Genomic DNA, 21,320 nt, shown 5'->3' on the forward strand with positions numbered 1-21,320 from the left:
TTTTTAGTCTAATTACACACATTACGTATTAATATGTACACAGGTATGTTTGAGGTCCAATTCATACATCTTTCACTTTTTTCACTTCAACCTCTAATCACTTTTTACGTGATGTAAGATATAAACACAGTTTATATTACATTCTTACAGTGGTCAGGCCAACTATGTCCATAAACTCTTAACTGATCAAACCCTCTAATGGCTGAGCTCCAATCTCCTCAGTAAATGGATAAATGCTTCAGGTGCCAGTTATATAACTTGTGACAGACCGCCAGATGGTGTGAGCCAAATGAGATGGAGTGATTCCCCTAAAATAGTCCTCATATACAGTATAATGTTTCCAGTGCTTGTGGTCGACTACCGCATTCAAAATTCAATCACCAATGTTGTGTAATGTTTCTTTTTGCTCTGTTCTTACTCTGGCATTCATCACATTTTGTGGGCACTAAAACTGCCTGACCTCTTGGATGTTGTATGGCTTTTCTCTCTACTTGGAATACTCCACATGCAGGCTTGCAACCAGCAATGTCTGCTTTGTTTGATGATTATGATAATCTTTGGTGATTCGTCTCTGACAACAATGTGTTCACTCCAACTGTCTTTCATTTTAACCTCAACAATAAAATTAGGAAAATGCAATATTGTAAAAGTACGAAACACAGCCTTCTTCTAAAGGGGACACAAGACTAGTTTGGTACTGACATTGTCTGCGTAGTTAAGAGTGATTTCCTATGTACTTTGAACGAGTGAAAATGTGCTGTATGGCTACACCATCCAGGGGTCTAAAGCCAAAGAAAAAAACACACCTTTTATCATCCACAGATAGAATGACAGCATTAAAGGAGAAGTCTAGCTTCTATCTGTGCTTGAACAAAGGTAAGAAAGTCAATTTAGATTTGCGCTAGGCAATATTCAGTGTCGTCATGTGTTTATGTAGCCTAGAAATCTAGACGCACCCTAGCGGCGGCAAATTAATTTGATATAGGATGGCCCGCCAGGCTAGTGTTTATGCACAATCATTTAAAAGCCGAGTTCAACAATCTTCTCACAACCAAACATTCATATCATCCTTACAAATATGAGTATGTTTAAAATGATAAACACATTGTGTAAACATCAAAACAAGAATAAAAACAAGACAGATAAAGCAGTGGTCTTTGCCCTTACATTTGATCTGTAATGATGAATATGCTTTAACATTGGACTCAGTAATGCCTTCAGATTGTGTGGAATGCTTTCCACAATGACACATTTTTTAAATTTTTTTTATTTTATGACAGAAGTACTGCATAAAGCCTTATTTTGGAGCAACCCCGAGACTTTCAGTGACTGTGGCCCTTTTATTGTCCTCTCAAAAGGCTCCTCCTCACAAAAGCGAAGGGTTTTAATGTTTTAAAGGGCAGCATCCATAAAAGTGCAATGTCACCATGTAACTAAATGTCATGTGTATGGTTTTGCTATATGTGAAACCAGATGACACCTATACATTTCTTTTTATATATCATATGTAGAGATCAGCAATCTGTCCTAACTCCTCCATCTCTCCTCTGAACATCTGATTAACAGCCAACAGAGAACACAAATGCATACAGTACATGTGAAAACCCTTTCTTTACCACATGGTGACTAACAAACCCTTTCTTTACCACATGGTGACTAACAAACCCTTTCTTTACCACATGGTGACTAACAAACCCTTTCTTTATAACATGGTGACTAATTAACTAACAAGTCATATTTTTGTCTGGATCCTGCAGAGACCATTCTGAACTGAGGTGATGCTGAGGTGATGGGGTGTGATGGCGATTTTGAACTGAGGTGATGCTGAGGTGATGCGGTGTGATGGTCATTTTGAACTGAGGTGATGCTGTTTGACCTGCTGCCGATCACTGAGACATGGACAGGCTCTGGTGAAGTCACACATAAATACTGGTCTCAATACCCATGTCCATCGGTCTGGCATGATGGTGAAACAGTAACAACAACACATCCAGTGACGTTGAATTAATGTTGGAGCGTTCCTCCTGTCCTATCTCATAAATCCGTTCTTCCTGTGTCAACTTCAACGAAAGTGGCAACATGTGTCTCTCATGAGAAGGAGATGATGCAACAGAAGTCCTGATATGGTGAGGCAAAGGGGGAACACAACTGGAGGCTTCAGCCCACTCCGGCTGTGGTTGCAGTGGGTCGAGTGGTTGGCTGGGGTGCAGTCAGTCAGTATTGAGGCCCTGAGAGAAGGAGAAGGCTGAAGCCACATGTTTACTATTGCATACCAGCTTGGATTGTGCAAACCCAATAAAGACTGTGCATACAGTATTAACAGGTGAGTTACACATGCATTTAATTTTTGTCTTGTCAATTTTATCTTGTTTTGTTTTTGTTTGTTTTTTAAGTCACAAAAAAAGTTTTTTTTTTCCTTTAAAAAAAGAGAGGACAGTCCACAGCAAAGTACACATTTGTGAAAAACAACAGTTTTGGGTCCCCTAGTTGGATGGGGCCGGAGGTGAGGAGCTGTTACTCCAGGCCAAACGTGCTGGTCTCCTCCACAGCGATGAGCAGCTTCTCATACAGCATCGTGTAGGAGGGGTACGGAGGAAGATCCAGGCGGTTAAAGCATGTGTGAGCCCTGAAAGACAAGTTTCAACCGTAGCTGTAATTCTCAGGTATTTCTTTTTTACTGATAACTGATACTGTAACTGTCAGCTCTGGGAGGAATCTTAATGGACTCCCATGGACTCTACTTTCGGATAACGACTTCCAAATCCATTATGTGTATTAATAAACAAATCAATAAATTCCCAAAACAGCTTCTATCACACGTGTAAGTGCTGAAAGATCAGTTGGATAAGTAACTACTCATAAAACACTTACATGCACAGTTCAGAACAGAGGTATCTATTTATAGCTATTACACTAGAATAACAGCACAAATAGATTCTACATTGAAATCCTATTGTCAGTAGTACAGTATGAATGGTCAAGTCACTCCAATAGCCCCTACATATGCTCTTGCTCACATCCTTTTAAGATCAGCTCCTATAATGTTCACCAGCTTCAGTAAACACAGGATCATAAATCCAGTGAAGCACTGAACTTTAAACCTCAGGACCCAACCTCATTTAAGAATGTTATGGGGGGAAGAGACGATATGAACACTGACTCAGCTGAAACAGCAAATGGGACATGAAAATATCCCATGCTTTAAACAACACTGTAAAACCAACCTTAGCTCTCTGTCTGCTTTAGCCAGGGAGGGAGAGAGGGAGGTGTACTAATGGCATTTAAAATAGCATGTAGGTCAGACTACTTCCCCAGGCTTTCTCATGCATGACAGGACCAGACACAGACATGCTAGTATACTGTGTGTATATATGTCTGTGTGTGTGCGTGTGTGTGTGTGTGTGTGTGTGGGGGGGGGGGGGGGGGGTATGTATGTATGTATGTGTGTGTGTGTGTGTGTGTGTGTGTGTGTGTGTGTGTGTGTGTGTGTGTGTGTGTGTGTGTGTATTTGGGTAACATAGAGGAAGCCTTTTCTTTGTTAGAGAATTGTAACTCATTCATGTTGGGGCTCAAGTGTCACTTGTGTTTATGTGTGTCCAAACATACAGCTGCGTCTGGCAAATATTTCAACAACATGCTTGGAGCACAAAGAGCTATTAAGGCCGAAACCACTGGACCAAAACTGGCTAGTTAGAGTCACAGTAACATATGCAAATAAAGCATACTGTATTCATATTCAACAAGACTGGTCAGAATAGGCAAATCCATTTAGTGATGATAATGTATTCCAAATACGAGTGGGACTCAACTGACCTAACACAATACATATACACACACACACACACACACACACACACACACACACACAAGTTAATGATAACTTGCCGACAAACAAACAAAAAAAAACAAGTTTTGAAGTCAACATTTCGTAGGAAAGTACACATTTCAAAGAATCGCCATGGGTTTTGAACATTTCTGGAAACTGGAAACCCTTGAGGAACAGATTGAAAGGGTCTATAACACTTTCCAACATGCCTGTGGTGAAGGGACAGAACAGCCTGGCCATCTGGAGGAATAAGCCTGTATCCTGACCACAAGAGCCATACTTGGATCGCGTCTCAGCCAGAGTACAAAGTCTTGATTAGAGTTCAATCCCAACAGCAGAGAATGCCAGGTGGTCCCACTAGCCAGGAGGGCAGGGACTCTAAAGTGGCACAGGTTTGCATACCATACCTGGGCAGTGAGGTGATCTTGCCCCACTTCTCGATGCAGAAGCGGCGGAGGCCGTTGCTGCCCCGCAGTGCGGTGAAGCCCTCGTAGGGCACGCTGGACGTGCCAGTCACAAACTGCAGCAGACGCAGGCGCTGCTCGTTATTAAAGCGCTCCACTGCTCCCCAGAACCACCGGATCACTATGTGCCCATCATGGTAGCCTGGAGCAGGGGGAACAGCATAGGTCTTAGCATGGCTTTTTATATCACGTAATGTCACCTCATACAATGTCTCAGACCACTGTACCATACTATACTACAATATCATACAACACCATATAAAAATAAAAATGCTACATTTTAGTTTAATATGAGTATAAAAAACATTAACATTATTAGGTGTGGTATGTAATATGAATATGTAGTAATGTTTAGTTTAGTTTAGTTGACAGGGACCATGTACAGAACTAGTTCTACTGTATACCAGAGCTAGCTAGTTAGCTAATTTGCATCTGTGGTCCCTGGGCAGGAGTTAAAAACACAATAAAATGCATACTAAACATTACAGACAGTATCAGCAACAAGACAACAACAACAACAACATTTCAATAACATCATACAAAACATAATACATTTGGCATGTTCTATATACAAGTTCAATTATCGCATGATTGATTCTCCCTTTAGCCATGTCTTCAAAGAAGTTTTAAAACTGTTCAGAGTTGCACAATTCCTAATATGTAGTGAAATTGAGTTCCATTTTCCAGTAGCTTGTATGTATGTATGTGTGTAATTATAATGGCTTTATACTATTGCTGTGCAGCACAATGCTATTTTTGAATGAGAAATGGATGTGTCCTTGCGGTCAGTAAAGACCTCCTGACCTCCTCTGTACTCGGTGTTGTTCCTCCAGTCGTTCAGGTCGATTTCTGCTGTGCCTGCGATGACCAGCTCCAGTTCCCTGGCATCAAACACGGACACCAGCCGAGAGTCCACCACCTGCACACAGACACACAGAGCTCAGGACACACATCTGACCACTCAGCCCAACAGCTACTGCAAAGCCCAGAGGAGGAGGAGGAGAAGAGAGAGAGAGAGAAATAGACTGTGTGTGTGTGTGTGTGTGTGTGTGTGTGTGTGTGTGTGTGTTTATGTGTGTGTATGTGTGTGTGCTCTGGGATATTGGCTGCTGTTGTACACCTTTCTGTCAAATTTGGATTATGCCATGATATATGCTTATCTTCTAATCCAAATAAAGAATTTAAATGTGTGTGTGTATGTGTGGGTGTATGAAAGAGAAATACAACAGGGTGTGCAAATATACAGAATGTCCAAACGATGTGCCTTGACCCGTCCTGGCATACCTCGTAGAAGCCTCTGACCATGGCCTGTGTCTGCTGAACAACCCCTCGCTCCACCCTCCACTTCACCATGCGGTCAATATACTCCTTCTTGTTCTTCTCCGTCACCTGGATGTTTGCTCCACCCGATTTCAGCTCCCGTTCTGTTACCTGTCATCACAATTTGTGTTTTCAGTGCTGTACATAAACAATGTTACCATATAACACTGGCTATATTTGTTACCATTAATGTTGGCTGTAGGGGTATCTGTTAGCCCATGGGGGGGGCCTCTCACCTGACCGAAGACCTCCTCGTTGACTGTGAAGGTGAGGTCCAGGACGTCGGTGATGTCGTTGTCCTTCATCCACTGCAAACTCTGGTGGAACTCCTCATCCAGGTACTCCAGGTCACTGAGATCAGTTGCTCTGCCAATGACAAACAGCGCTCATGAAACATAGCCCTCATGAATGGCTTGACCTTATAGGCTATTTCCTGTGCATATGGAATGTGAGCATTTGGATTCACAGATCACAAGATCTCAAAACAGCTCTTCAACTAGCAGTAGTCTTTAGACTTTTCATATATCTATGAATATCAATTGATTACACATCTTGTCTTTTTGTTGTTTTCATTGACATTATTCACATAAAAGAATCAGTGTAAAGGACTAAGTGAATGTAATGATGAACTCACAGTCTGAGGAGGGCTTTGTAGAATGGTCGTGTGAAGAAGGCATCCAGCAGGTATTGGTGGATTAGGGCCAGACCAAGGATACGCCCACTAAAACGGAACCTGAATACACACACATGCACATGAACATAACACCACAAAGACAAATCCACACCTGTGCACACATTATGCTTGGCACCCTTCTCTTATAAAACAGTCAGAAACTGAAAAATCATTCATTGTAGTAAGTAAAGTTGAAACAGGAGACCCATGTAAATAGCCCCCACCCCCCAAAAAAGATCACTCTAGACTCTTATGTCCAGAATAGAAACACATCCAATGACAATAGCAGGCCTTGTCTACTGTATCCTCCTTAAACATACAGGGCACTCTCTGCACAACAGTATTCGGAAGCCCATTTATTTCCTAATCTTTCCACCCGGTGCTTAACGCACCACTAGCTAATATATCACTGTGGGAAAAACTGCCTCTCGTTCCTGCTTCTTCCAAACAGGAAGTGTGCGTGTTTATGAGAGGCGGGTGCGAGGGGAATCACCATTCCAGATGGTTCTCCACGAAGGCAGACATGGGGCTGATCTGGATGGTGTAGGTGTCGTTGGCGGAGTACTCAAACAGGCCGTAGTACGGGTTGAAGAGCTCCTGGGAGAGCAGGAAGAAGAACTCACGTGACGGGCCACTGTAGTCCAAGCTGAGGGAGAGAGACGGAGCAGCAGGCAGGAGGTCACACCAAACACACACACACACACACAGCCAAGATGAGACTTACAACATCAATGACATACAGTGGGCCCATTTTACAGACAAATCTAGGGGTATTAAGTAGATATAGTAAATTCTGAATGGAAATTAAAACTCAGAAAATCTAAGTCACCCATGACTTGTATATATACTACTGATTTAAGTAAGTTTGATATAAGTCTCATAAGATGCCCATAACTGATTTAAGATTAAAATTGTGTAATGGTAAATCACTCTCAGGGTCAAAAGCAGTGAACACCAGAAAAAGAGAGGTTGTATAATACGGAAGAGTGTGTATTTCCTGCGGACAGGCAGACTCTTACCCTTCCTCTCCTACAAACGTGATGTAGAGCTTGTTTCTCTGCAGCTCCTTGCGTGAGTAGGCCATCACCTGGTTAAAGGTGCCCTCCAGCAGGTGATCTCGCCTCACTATCAGCCTGAAACACAATGTGTGTCCACGAGGACAGAATGAGTACATACACATACAACAACAACAACAACAACCACAACAACAACCAAACAACAACACCAACAACACCAACAACAACACCAACACCAACAACAACAACAACAACAACACCAACAACAACACCAACACCACCAACAACAACAACAACAACAACAACACCAACACCAACAACAACAACAACAACAACAACAACAACAACACATTACATTTATATAGCACTTTTCTCGAGACCCAAAGCGCGTCACATGGAAGGGGGGACCTCACTAATAACCACCACCAATGTGTAGCACCCACCTGGGTGATGCACGGCAGCCATTATGCGCCAGAACGCTCACCACACACCAGCTTGAGGTGGAGAGTGAGGGAGTGAATGAGCCAATTGCAGTGGGGGATGATTAGGGGGCCAGATTGAATGAGCCAGGTTGGGAATTTAGCCATGACACCGAGGAACCATCAACATCAACAATGTTCATTAGTAAATGGCAAATAACTTCACTAAGTAGCCTGTACGGTTTTAGGACAAAGTGCTTTCTCAGTGTGTCTGTTATTCTCTGTGTGTGTGTTAGACATAGGTGTCCCTGGCACGGGTTTCTTACTTGATCTTTCCGGGGCCCTGGCCATATCCTTTGGCTTCCAGTTTCCTGTAAAAGTTGCGCAGTTTGGCCTCAAAGTCTCTGCGGTAGGGGGCTGGTGCTCGGGCCCTTTGTGTCCCTGAGCACAAAGACAAAAAAACACAACATATTCAGAGATTCAGAGGATTCTCTATGGCACTGTCCTATGCGTTCATCATAACACAAGACTCAAGTTGACCACACAATCACATCGAGGTCGGTATAGACCAAGGATCAACAGGGGGATCAGCACTCTTGAGATTACAACTGCATTTCCTGTTGAGGAAATTGGGCTTTCCCAGATAACTCCTGGGCAGACCTGCCCCTGATATGATGTAGATCTGTCAAATCCACCTCACATCAGGTCAACGTCCATCTGACTTAAAAAATACCGGATGAAAAATACTGGGGAGAAAATGACCACCAGGAGAGGTAATCAACTGACACCACGTTGAGGACTCCAGGAGAAATACACAGTAGGAGAGACAAGGTATTCAACACCATGTTGCCCCAGGCAACAGGGACACCAGGAGAAAGGGAATCTTGTCATAGATCCAAGATTAGGGAACAGGAATAACAGGCTCCAGATGAGATCAGTAGAGGCGATTCATGATGGAGAGGCTGGAGGATCAGGTGGGTAAGTTGGAGGGGCAGATTAGACAGAGCAGATGAAAGTGACCCCTGACCTGGAGAGCTATCGCTAGGCAGACAGCAGGCAGGGAGCAGTGGCAGCCGCTCCTGAATGCCTTGTGCCCCGGGCAACAGCATGGAGTCAGTAAAGACAGTTACACATGCAGGGCAACACCTCCACTTGCAGAGCACAATCTGATACAAGACTGCATACGCTGTACTATACTCCAAGCCCAAAATAGTGTTATTCAAATATTACAAGTGAAACACATCTCTCATATTTAATCTCTCAAAAGACCAAAAACCATTCTAGGAATAACTCAAAAAGGAAGAAAAATGATTTGCCTCTAACAACACTGCTACTATTTTCAGAGATTGCAATATAAGTCAACAGTGTCACTCCACTAACCTGGGGAGTTCTGGGGCGAGGACCCTGGGGAGCAGCGAGGGGAGAAGCTGAACCCTGGGTGAAACGTGGTCAAGGGGACGTGGGACATGATCTCCTCCTCAAACAGACTGTGTGGGTGAGCAAAAACACAGAGAAGACAAGATGGTTAACATAGTCAAAGCACAGGTGCAGAGGCATTTGGGATGCTGTGGAAAACACCGAAACATTTGTTTTGGAATTCCTAAAATGACAGTCAACATGGTTTCCCCTGAAGTGATCTAATTACCTTTCTATGTGAAGGAGCTAGTGAAGTGATCCTCATAATGTGTACCTACTGTAGTTACTTGAAATGTGGCGAGCAAACCTTTAATCATTCACAAATCGGTGAAAAGTATCGGCTGGATCAGCCATCTCTGCGCTGTTCTTATGCCTTAGCCTACCTCAGCAGCATGACCAGATCAGCATCACACGAGAGCTTCTCCAGTCTCTGGGTCCCCTCTGTGCGGATGTGGTGGACTTTCTCTCTGAGAACCCACACATAAACACACACACACACACACACACACACACACACACACACACACACACACACACACACACACACGTGTGTAGACAGAAACATACAAAAATGTATCACAATCAAAGCTGTGCAAAATACCGGTACTTAGAAAGTGACACACATGTAGATTTTCTGCTTGTTCTTTTTTCTCAAGGCTCAACAATTGTCTATAAAATGAATGAACAAAACTGCACAATAAATTGTGATAATGTAGGCAGGAGAACATATTTCATATTTATGCATATCTGAAATATTCCTTCAAACCAGCATCAACCAAGCCTGTGCATACTTGAGCGAGTGATTCCGGGCAAAACTCGGCTGCCGCTCCTGCAGCACCTCAAAGATGTTGGGTTGCCGTAGAAACGCCACAATCTTATCATTGTAGGCTGCAGAGGAAAGGTAAGACAAGCACACAGTCAGGTGTGAGTGTTAAGTGTGACTAGAGTCAACAAATAGCCTGGAAACAAAGGTAGGTCACACAGTTCGACAGATAAGTAAAAGTGTATTACATATATAGTGTTATCTGTATGTATCTGTTTTCAGCCTACATTAGGTTATAGATATAAGATAGGAGCATTTGCACACATTTGGCAGGTGTGTGTCCACATGCATGCAACCTGTGGGGTTGAAAAAAATGGCTAGATCTCTTTCCATCATGACTTTACTATTACATATTTGTAGACTGCTCTCTACAAATGTGAGATCCTCCTCACTATGACACGGCACAGGCTAGGATAATGAGTGTGTTAGCCTGCTAAGTGTGCCTCCAACATGTGAGACGAGATGCTGTGATGTGATGTGCGGTACCTAATGGCACAGGCTCCTGCTGGCCTTGGCTGCGTATGGCGGCCACGAGGCTGTTCCCCGGCCGCGTGAGCAGAGACGCCCCTCGACTGCGGGACACATCAGACGCCTGTGGAGAGAGGAGACGACGGAGGGAGACATTTACAGATGAGTGACACAGAACGGATGACATGCACAAGCTCACTGGGTTTACCATGCTGTGTTGGTTGAAATTTAGGACAATAAATTGAGATCAAAAATTGTAAGCACTAAGAGACAACCAACAATAAGGATCTCTTGCATTAGTTTCCAATTCTACACACACAAATTCTCCCTCTCTCTCTCTCTCTCTCAGACAATTCCAGATAAGTGTGAGCACTGACTGACTGAGTGGCACAGAGAGGAGGTGATTGGGGCTGGAGTGGGGATGGAGCTGGCCCTGGTATGGAGCCTAGATACGGGAGATCTGTGCCAGATCTGCACTAGACTCAGTCCAGTCACCCACTGTTTGGGGAGTCGAAGGTCCATAAAAGGAACAATAAATACCTGCAGTGGTACATGATTCCTCTTGTAGACGTGCAGTATACACTTTTTATAAATGGCCTGAGGTTCTCAAAGTAGTACTGTATGGTCATATAGGTCAAGTTTCTATCTCCAGTATTTCTCAACTGTGCTGTGAAGCTCATTCCTATGTGCAGATATTTGCTTCTTCTACCTTCAAAGTGAAAGGGCATGGTCACCCAAGAATACACAAGAACACACACACACACACACACACACACACACACACACACACCTCTCCTGCACTGTAGCTGCGTAGTCTTTGCAGATGCTGGCGGTGTGTGAGATGGTTGGGTAGCCGGCCATTCTGCAGTGGGATCCTAGGATCTATGAACGTGGTGGCACGACTGTTGTGGTCCACAAAGAATGACTGCAAACACAGGAACAACCTTTTACATAATACACATAATCACACCATTCCCAAGAAAAACACATTCTTCTTCAAAGACACTTCAATTTGGCATCTTTGTATGCCTTTATTTTGACATATTGGCATCTTTGTATGCTTTTATTTTGACATGACACTTAGCTATCCAGCACATTCATTACATCAAAAGCAGCTTACACAGGATACACATCTACCCTACATCTTAATACTTCCATTTCTGTTTCATCTATTCAGCTATTAAGAATTTAAACTACATGGCATTGCGCAATGTTTAAATATTCATGCTAAGTGATTGTTTCTAAATGAACACTCTGGATGAGTTCATCACCCTTGGGAGGCAACACTACCGCCCTGCAGTCTTCAGACAGTGAGTCTATGGGTCAGAGCCTCTCTCTGTGGGCGTGATGTGCACCCCTAGGGCGATGGCACGAGAGAGCTCAGAGTTGCTATGTTTCCTTGTGGGCCCATAACGTAACAGGTCTTAAAGGAACAAGCCAACGTTTGGGAGATTAAGTTATTTGCTGTCTACCTTGTCTACCTACTGTACCTAGGGTGAGAACCCTACTCTTCAGGTGTCTTTAAGACAGCTTGAAGACTGAACGTTTGAACCTCTGCACCAGCACCTTTTCGTGTGGGTGTGCTGCAGCAACTGTACTGTAGGTGTCCATATCTCAGGGACTAAAATGATGGGTTGGGTGAGTAGGTTGCCTTGGGTGGACACATCACAAGGAAGCGAAGTCGTACCTTTCCCTGTGGGTCGGTCTTGATCTCCCACCCTCGGGGCAGCTCCAGCTGGGCGTCGGCGAACCTGTTGAGGAAGGTGACCAGGTCGCGGTTGTGCTGGTAGCGCTCGAAGTTGCGCGCGTCTCGCCGAATCTTCAGGATCATGTGTTTGAGGCAGGAGCTGTTGGTGAACATCCGGTAAGCACCCTGACACACACACAAGAGACAGACACGGAGAGGGAGAGAGAGAGAGATATCACTTAAACATGATTTTTAAAAATATGTTGACATGCACGAGCACAGTGAAAGTAAAATAATCAAATCACATTACAGTAGTACTATTAATTCCACATTACAGTCCATTACATCTTCTCTCACAACCAGACAAGCATGCCCATGGTGTACCCAGCGGGTGAAAGGGTACTCACATAGTTGGCATGGAGGACAGTGAAGAACTCGGGGTGGGTGATGAACTTGACCGCTGGGCTCTGGAGCAGCTGCGTGATCTTCTGACAGTGGCCTGGAGAACAGGGCGTATCCCTTCTCAACTCTGCTACAGACATCACAGAAACATACGTGTGTGTGTGTGTGTGTGTGTGTGTGTGTATGTGTGTGTGTGTGTGTGTATGTGTGTATGTCTCTCTCTTAGCACAAACACACACACACACACACACACACACACACACACACACACACACACACACACACAGAAAGAGGACAGAGCTGGTTTACCATTAGCGGGTGGTGGCGAGTCTGCGGTCTCACTGTTGCCCGCTCTCTCCCCTCTGGAGCTGCTTTCCTCTTCCTCTCTCCTCTCCGTTGCCATGGTTCTCTGTATCGTTTGATACCTGGCAACAACAGATTTGTCAGCATCAATAGAACTTCGTAAAAATTGATGCATCCATTCTACATCCATCACACTGGTTCAGAGAAATATGTGATTTAGTTTGACATTATTCTTTCTCTTGTGAATTTCCACTCAAGCATGAAAGACACATATATTTATTTATCTGGTCATTCTCATCCACGAGGACTCCTGTGACTGCAGACTACTGTGCTTAATAGAGCAAGTTATACTGATGATTCAATCAATAATGACCAGAGGTAGCCACCAAACACACAACTCATCTGAGGGGTGTGATTACAACTGGCATTTAATGACCAACAAGCACATGAAATCATATGCTTTATGATGCAGAACACAGCACACACACTCACACACACACAAACAATTTCAGATAAGTGTGAGCACTAATTGACTGAGTGCCACAGATAAGATGTGACAGGGCAGGGGCTGAGACTCATTCAACTTATTCAAAATCTCTCACACAAAATCTCTCTTTAACTCTGTCCACACATGCTATACACACAGTACATACAGGGACTGGAAGTACACACACACACACACACACACACACACACACACAGAGAGAGAAAGAGAGAGAGAGAGCGAGTCATAAGAGAGAGCACCCCACCCCGCCCCTCCATTGATCACAGAACCTTGGCTGCCACAGACCACAGACAGGGCATTCACAGAGGCCCTTAGGTAGCGGCGCCGCCTCCTCATCTTCCTCTTCCTCACTGCTCTGTCTAGCCCCCAGCCCCCCCCCCCCTCTCTTCTCTGAAGCAACAATTACGCACCTCAGAGCAGAAAAGCAGAAATCTCTTGTGTATACGTAACCCACAAACCAGCGGTTATAGACCACTTCCGGAATCAGGGTGGAGGCCAAGACTACTGAGAAATATAAACCAGCCTGTGCTTGTCAATCTTTGCATTACTTTTCTTTTACTTCTTTTTCTTTTTTTTTTTTTTCTTCCCCCACACTAACACACACACACACCATACTAATTATTTATTATTTATTTTTTGAGGAGCAAAAAAAAAAACACAAGATTTTTACTCTCTTATACCCGTATAATGAGGTGTAATAAAGACAATCTTGAATCTTTTCCATAAAAGCATAAAAGTGTTCTACTTTACAAGTTCTTATTTCTCCCACTTGCTTTTCCTTTCCTGTTCACATATATAGATAATACAGTGCAATAAATAAAGCCTTTTCTCTTCTCTCCAGCAGGGGGCGTGAGAGGGCATGTTTGCGTGTGAGCCGGGTGGGCCCAGGCTTGAGGCATGAGGAAGTCACACTCACACTTGCACTCCGGAAACATGTGGGGCCTCTGAGTCATCAGCATATGGCACTTCATCACTAAATTGAGCAGAAACCGCCCAGCACATCTAACTAGCAGGCCCCTCTAGCCCTCAGGACCAGCCTCTGCAGCGGCCCACTGCTTCTGCTGCCTCTTATGGACATTCATGTAGTGCCACTTGAACAGACCTTCAGTATGAAGCCATCTTTGCACATAAACCTGCCCTCACTAAACTAATATTGCACACAACTTTCATCATTAAACTGTGGAAAATCTAACCTTACTGAAACAATGAATGCAGAACTTAGCAGAGTTTCTATCCTGATCGATCCCCTCCTGTCTCCACATAACCCCTATAGTTGTAATGAAGAGGATGATAAATGGCACCTTCCAGGACCAAGGCAGGACAGATGGATAAATGTACAGATGGACAGAAAGACAGACAGACAGACACACAGGCTATTACGTCTCTATGTGTTTTGCTTTGTTCTTTTTTATTTTTTCGGTTTTCTGGTTCCCGGTTTCTGTGTGCAGATGATGCTTTAACTGTTTGCTCCTCTTGCGGATGTCTGGCTTTGCCTAATAAAAGGGCATAGTCCGGCGTTGTAGTAGTGGACGCTACATTTGGGGCTACGCTTTGATTTACTGGTCTAAGCTACACTTGGGTAGTCTGAGATGAGGACCTGAGAGCGCAGGGCTCGCTTTTAAGGCCTTGTTTTGGTCTGTCCACCGCCCTCTTGTGAGTGGACTTTGGTTTGTCCTGTTTTTGCACAATAAATAGCTTAAATACATATACACAAATACACCACCATACATACTGTAGTCTTCTCATGTTTTTGCCAGCGGTTGCCATTTCTAACATTTTGATCATGTTCCTGACCCCTACACAGTGGAATAACAAGACAGACATACGTGCGTGCACACATGTTATCGGAAGCCGCTGCCAGTCCCTTGCAATCTTTGCACTCATCTCTAGAAAGGGCAGCATTTCCACCTGTTCACCTTACACCTATCTGCCTCTGCTGAACATGGCTCTACTGTAGTTCTGTGAAAGCAACCCACACAAGCAAGAACAGACTTTTGCTGGGCAAGTGAGACGGAGAGAGAGGAAGAGAGAGAGACACAGGTAGGAGGAGATAGATAAACAGTGTGAGAGAGTGATAGAGAACAACAGATGAGAAAGAGACAGAGTAGGCAGGGGCAGAGATCAGGAATAGAGAATGCATGAGAAAGAGTGAGAGGGGAAAGTACACAATTAGATAAAGCATAAGAGAAGTTCCCCCACGCTTCTTCACACCCCACCCCCACAACACGCCCACCCACACACACACACACACACACACACACACACACACACACACACACACACACACACACAAGCACACACACACACACACACACACAAACACACACACACACACACACACACAAGCACACACACACACACACACACACACACACACACACACACACACACACACACACACACACACACACACACACACACACACACACGCACACACACACACACACACCTCCTGTTGAGCTGCTCCATCTGCTGGACGGAGCCGGACCGGCGCAGGCCGTCTGGAGTGGCGGCAGTGGTGGGCCTCTGCCAGGTGGTGGTGCGGTTGATGTGGTCCACATAGAAGACCCGGCCATGGCTGTCAATACGGGCCTCCCAGTCTAAACACACACACACACACACACACAGAGCAGACATACACATGCAGTTACAGCATAAGTCAATAACATCTATACACTTGTAATGCATTTATATATTATATTGTTATTATATTCTTTTTCTTTTAACATGTGCACATTTATTACAATAAAACTCTGATAGCTTCCAGAGAGACACCATGGCCTATAAAAATGAGAGTGGGTAGGTTGTGTATTTGGGCCTGTGGGAGTGACAGAGAGAGAGAGAGAGAGAGAGAGAGAGAGAGAGAGAGAGAGAGAGGGAGACAGAGATAGAGGACTGAGTCTTACTGGGAGGAAGAGGCTCGTCGATGGTCGGGTAATGGTGGGGGTCAGGCCGCAGAGCCGGGAGCTGACTGACTGGTGGATGACTACAGGGCAGAGGACAGTCACCTGCAAGACAGAGAGAGAGAAAGAGAAAGAGAGGGTTTTTAAACACTTGTTAATTGAACCAGTAGTCTGAAGATATAATGATATAATAGATAAACGTTACTATATGTTGTCTATATAAGATGGTATCTATATTTTGGATTACAGTTGTCTATGTTGTAGAAGTTCTCATGCATTGTGTTTTAAGGATGCAACCACAACCATATAAAGGCTTGTGTAGACAGAGGAAGTGAAGAGTCATAGATAGGCACATAGTTCCCTGGAAAACTGGGTTGCAAAACTGGGTTGCAACATGTGTTGAAGTGAAGAACGTATCATTTCATCTTCACTTCACTGTCTCACTTATCACAAGAAATTCCACTTACAGTATGCTACAGGTTATAGGTTTGCGTCAATACAGATACGATAACATTTCATTTAAATGTAATTCTACAGTATTGACAGTGTCATTAGCCTTCCCAACAGGAACAGAACTAATATATATATATATATATAAATAATAGGGAAATGAGAGTTACTACAGTGTGATATCAGGGTCATCCTGCTGCTACTCACGTCCAGTCCTGCCGCTGGACCCTGCCACCGGTGACGGTCCATTTCCCACGCTGCTCTGGGGGCTCTGCACGTGCGTGGCCGGAGCCTCCTCCCACTGCGGCCGCCCGTCCCCTGGCTCTCTGCGCTGGGACCCTGCCCCATGGTCCGGCTCGGAGGAGCCCAGGACACCGTTGACCTGCCGTGCCCCGTCCCTGCCGTCCATCTCCTCCTCGTCTTCCTCCTCGTCGTCCTCCTGGGAGGAGAAGACGCCGCCGTGGGTGTGGCGGGCACTGTCCAGCGACAGGGCTCTCCCGTGGGTGCCGGTCAGCGCAGTGCGGCTGCAACAGGGCACGGGGCTCAGCTCTTCCTCACTCTCCCCTCCTCCTCTTCCTCCTCCTGCGGCCCCGCCACTGCTGCCCTGAGCGTCCAGTGGCCGTCCGTCTCCGTCCAGCTGGTAGATGAGGTCGGACAGGCGCTCCACGGACCGGCTGCGGGGCAGTGCCCGGCGTGGGCATGGCGTGCCGTTGGGCGAGAGTGGGGCATGGGGCTCCAGCACTACGTCTTCATCTTCCTCATCCTCATCTTCTTCTTCCTCCTCCTCCTCCTCCTGGCTGACCGACGGCTTTTGCTGACCACAGGTCGACTCGTCGCCGTCATCCCCCGCCTCGTGGGCAGAGGGCAGGCTGTGGAGCAGGCGGTGGATGCGGATGTAGTGCGTGCGCGGCGTCTCGGGCTCGCCGCACGCCGAGGCGATGACCGTCTCCAGCTCGGACACGGGCAGCGAGCAGGGCCGCGCCTTCCTCCGCGGGGTGGTGCGCACGCGCAACAGCGAGCAGCCCTCCTCCAAATCGCCCTCCATCCCCTCCATCACCTCCTCCACCTCCTCCTCCTCCTCCTCCACTTCCTGATGCTCCTCCTGCTGCTGCCCTGTCCCTGGCTCTGCGGAGGTCCCGGCTCTGCCGCCCGTACCCTCCTCCTCCTCCCACTCCTCGGCCACTGGCGTCATCGCTGTGGACGGCACCGCCCCATTACGACTGTCCCACTCTGCTCCTCCTCCGACCTCCATGGGCTCAGCAGGCACCGGCTCACCTCCACGCTCCTGCTGCCCCGAGGGTCGGCCCATGGCCTCGGCGTGGGGCTGCGTTTCATCCTCTCCCCTGGGGTGTCTCCTCCTCTCGTCCTCCTCCTCCTCCTCCTCCTCCTGCGTCTCCTGCTGCACCTCCAGCGCTCCTCCGTGAGCCTCCTCCCTCTCCCCTCGCTGGCTCTGTAGCTCCTCCTGGGACCCTGCAGACCCGCCTGGCGCGCAGGCACACATAGACCTGGACACTGACTCTGTGTCCATGGGGATGTCCGGGGCCCCTGTGGGCTCCCCGTCCAGCGGCAGCTCTGGAGTGGCCTGGTCCAGGCTCATGGTGTCCTCGGCCTGGGTGGCGCGGCGCCGTGCGCCCGTCTGTCCCTCCTCCTCCCCGTGGTCATCCAGCTCCTCCCTCCCGGGCTCCTCCAGCACGGTGGCACATTCCGGCTCCGTGCTCAGAGACATGTCCTCATCATCTGTGGACACACACACACACACACACACACACACACACACACACACACACACACACACACACACATACACATACACATACACATACACACACACACATACACACACAGCACAAGATTATTGCTAAAGCTTAGAAAATTATAGGAAGGTTACTCATAGGGCAAAGTTGCAAAACAGTCACAACCAGTGCTCAAACCAGTGAGCTGGGAGCAAACCATGAAACTAGTCAGTTCTGTCTCTTCTTTTGAAAGAAGAGAAGAATAGACAGATAGAGACTGATAAACAGAGAGAAACAGCCACAGACAGAAAGAGAGACACAAAAGAGGCTTGAAAAAGTTGCTTGAACCTGGATGAATAGAGGAGGTGATCTCAAATCTGAATTGCAGTTGACCGCTGACATACTCTGTGGGTAACCTTCGGCCCAGGGAGTAACTGACAACCCGATCTCTTCAGGGTGGGAAGACAGCATAGAGGCAGGAAGAACAGGAGGAGGGTGGAGTAATGTAAAGACAAGAAAAGACAAGATAAGAGAAGAGAGGAGAAGAGAAGACAAGAGAGGAGAAGATATGAGAGGAGAAGAGAAGAGAAGAGAAGAGAGAAGAGAAGATAAAAGAAGAGGAGAGAGGAGAAGACAAGAGAAGAGAAGAGAAGACAAGAGAGAAGAGAGGAGAAGAGACAAGAGAAGACAAGAGAGGAGAGGAGAAGAGAAGAGATGAGACGAGACGAGAAAAGAACACAAGAGAGGAGAAGAGAAGAGAACACAAGAAAAGAAAAGAAGACAAGAGAAGGTGAACAGAAAGCAGATTAGGTCTGACATTAAGCATGGTGATCATTTCAGCAGCAAAGCCCTTTCCCTTTCATCCCCTTTTCAATTAGCATTCAGCCCAGATCGACCTCCTGGGCTCCAGTGTGTCATTAGTAGACATTAGCAGGCAGAGAGCAGCCCTGATATTCAGCATGGCATTAAATGACCTGGGGGGAGGTCACATACAAGAGATATTATCATGTTTCATTTTATCCCCCGACTTATAAATCAGATGACACTGGTGGGCTCTCTCTCTCTCTCTCTCTCTCTCTCTCTCTCTCTCTCTCTCTAAAGTGCTCCGATTCTAGCTCTCTCTCCCTACCATGTTTTTCTCTTGTGATGCATGTGATATGGTAAGCTTTGTTGATTGATGAGTGATATTATCAATGAAAAGTATGTGGTTTATCGGTTTAAGTGGTCTGATAAAAAAGTGTTAAATCCCCCCCCCAACTCTTTAAGGTAAACTACAATTACTATTTATTTCATTTGCATTTGAAAAGCATTATTGGCATGGTATTATAATGGATTTTGCAATTATATTATAATATGAGTGTGTTAACTGAATAAAGCCTCTGGTTTAAATCAAATATATAATCTCTCTCTGCATACCCGATAGCATGCTTCTCCAGCAATCTCTGTACAGGCATCGACAGCTTGCCCAGGAAGCGCTTGATGATAGGGCGACTTTTGGCAAATTTGTCCTTCACCTCGATCTCCAGGACATCCGTGGGCAGAGAAACAAAATTAAACCGCTGCAACACAGAGAGAGAGAGAGAGAGAAAGAGAGGTGGAGGGGGGGGTAGAAAAAACAGTCAATACCATTATTAATAAACAGAGATGAGAGAGAGGGGGGGGGAGAGAAATAGTAAAATGGAGGGTGAGAAAGCGAGGGCCTGAGGAGAAAATAGAAAACGATAAAGTTGAGAGTATTAAAGGGATCAAAAAGGCTGGAGCAAATCCTAACACCAGGGTGAGGCTTATTACTATGAAGACTCTGCCCTCATCACGTCCACCCTTCTGTAAACAGCTGTAGCGCCGTACAGAATCTCAGCAGAAGCCCCCGCAGCGCTGTCCAGGGTGCTGACCCTGCATTCTGTGTGTGTGTGTTTGGGTGAGAAGGTGCCAGTGTGAGATTTGTAACTGAGGACCCTCATTTCAAAGGCAAAGTGCTAAGTCTGTCAACAAGCAGAGTTCTCCAGCATAAGCTATAGCTTTTGTCTGGCATGTAGGAGCATTGAGCTAATTCATCAATGCTTGCCCTTATCTTGTCTTGTCCATTGTATTATATTAGCAAATTGACTTTGTTTAGTTATTAAATTAGTTATGATTAGACTTAAGTAAGAATTAGACTTTGCACTTAACCCATCTTTCAAATGAAGGCCCAGAGACTGTGAGGTTTATGTTGTATTTGATGTGACTGTTCAGAGAAATGAGAGAAACTCTATAGACTGTGATCTCTGGATGAAAAGAACTTGCTCTGCATATGTGTGTGTCTGCATATGAGTGTGTGTGTGCATCTGGGTGCTGACTTTCAGCTAGCCGGCCATTGATAAAAGCATAAACGCCAATATGCAATGACAGGTATAATACTATGTTTGTGTGCTACTTGGTCAATACGTCAATTGGGCTCAAAATAAATATACATTATCTTCTTCTCAAAAAGGTGCTTATCAATCTAACCTTTTGCTTATCAACAAAAAGGTGCTTATCAACCTGCACAATTCCATTTGAAAAGATCAGCAACACTTATGAAGTCAGTAACACTTATGAAAGGCTTAAATAAGAACAAAAGGGTAGTGAAAGGATTGAGTCTGGCAGAGATTGCAAACGCACACTTGCATCAGTGTGTTTGTGTAATCTGAGGAGCATTAGAACGCTGCGAAGTGAGATATTTGGATGATGAGCGCCTGAAATAAGTGCCCAGTATTACCGTGAAGCAGCAGGAAGGATTAAGGCTACAGCCATGAGTCATGCAAAGCCTTTCAGGCTAAATACTGTATCGGTGGTCCTTGTTAACACTCACTGCCTGCTCAACTATAATGACGAGGCAGAGCCATGAGAAGTGAGTGTACTGAGGATATACCAGGGACTGTGGAACTGCAGCA

At 45.6% G+C, this 21,320-nt stretch overlaps 1 protein-coding gene across 1 annotated transcript in view; it reads right to left on the minus strand.

Moving 5' to 3' along the window:
* Positions 1-208: 208 nt before the first annotated feature.
* The window catches only part of hecw1b (HECT, C2 and WW domain containing E3 ubiquitin protein ligase 1b), a 33,866-nt gene continuing 12,754 nt past the window's right edge, over positions 209-21,320 (minus strand). Inside the window, exons 6-28 of the mRNA XM_076293212.1 lie at positions 19,825-19,967; positions 18,757-18,857; positions 17,788-18,412; positions 16,883-17,661; positions 16,229-16,330; positions 15,772-15,922; positions 12,824-12,939; positions 12,520-12,644; positions 12,113-12,298; positions 11,216-11,350; positions 10,444-10,549; positions 9,926-10,022; positions 9,518-9,601; positions 9,099-9,205; positions 8,045-8,159; positions 7,303-7,416; positions 6,777-6,929; positions 6,245-6,343; positions 5,847-5,976; positions 5,575-5,721; positions 5,095-5,209; positions 4,234-4,432; positions 209-2,626 (exon numbers count right to left, since the gene is read on the minus strand). Coding sequence (XP_076149327.1) covers positions 2,515-2,626; positions 4,234-4,432; positions 5,095-5,209; positions 5,575-5,721; positions 5,847-5,976; positions 6,245-6,343; positions 6,777-6,929; positions 7,303-7,416; positions 8,045-8,159; positions 9,099-9,205; positions 9,518-9,601; positions 9,926-10,022; positions 10,444-10,549; positions 11,216-11,350; positions 12,113-12,298; positions 12,520-12,644; positions 12,824-12,939; positions 15,772-15,922; positions 16,229-16,330; positions 16,883-17,661; positions 17,788-18,412; positions 18,757-18,857; positions 19,825-19,967 — 4,041 coding nt within the window. The 3' untranslated portion in view covers positions 209-2,514. The remainder of the gene's footprint in view (positions 2,627-4,233; positions 4,433-5,094; positions 5,210-5,574; positions 5,722-5,846; positions 5,977-6,244; positions 6,344-6,776; positions 6,930-7,302; positions 7,417-8,044; positions 8,160-9,098; positions 9,206-9,517; positions 9,602-9,925; positions 10,023-10,443; positions 10,550-11,215; positions 11,351-12,112; positions 12,299-12,519; positions 12,645-12,823; positions 12,940-15,771; positions 15,923-16,228; positions 16,331-16,882; positions 17,662-17,787; positions 18,413-18,756; positions 18,858-19,824; positions 19,968-21,320) is intronic.

The sequence above is a fragment of the Alosa pseudoharengus genome, unplaced genomic scaffold (assembly GCF_046254945.1).
Source record: "Alosa pseudoharengus isolate Yale_2024_CS ecotype anadromous, Long Island Sound unplaced genomic scaffold, YU_APseudo_1.1 YU_APseudo_1.1_scf_2, whole genome shotgun sequence".
In the NCBI taxonomy this organism is placed as follows: Eukaryota; Metazoa; Chordata; class Actinopteri; order Clupeiformes; family Clupeidae; genus Alosa; species Alosa pseudoharengus.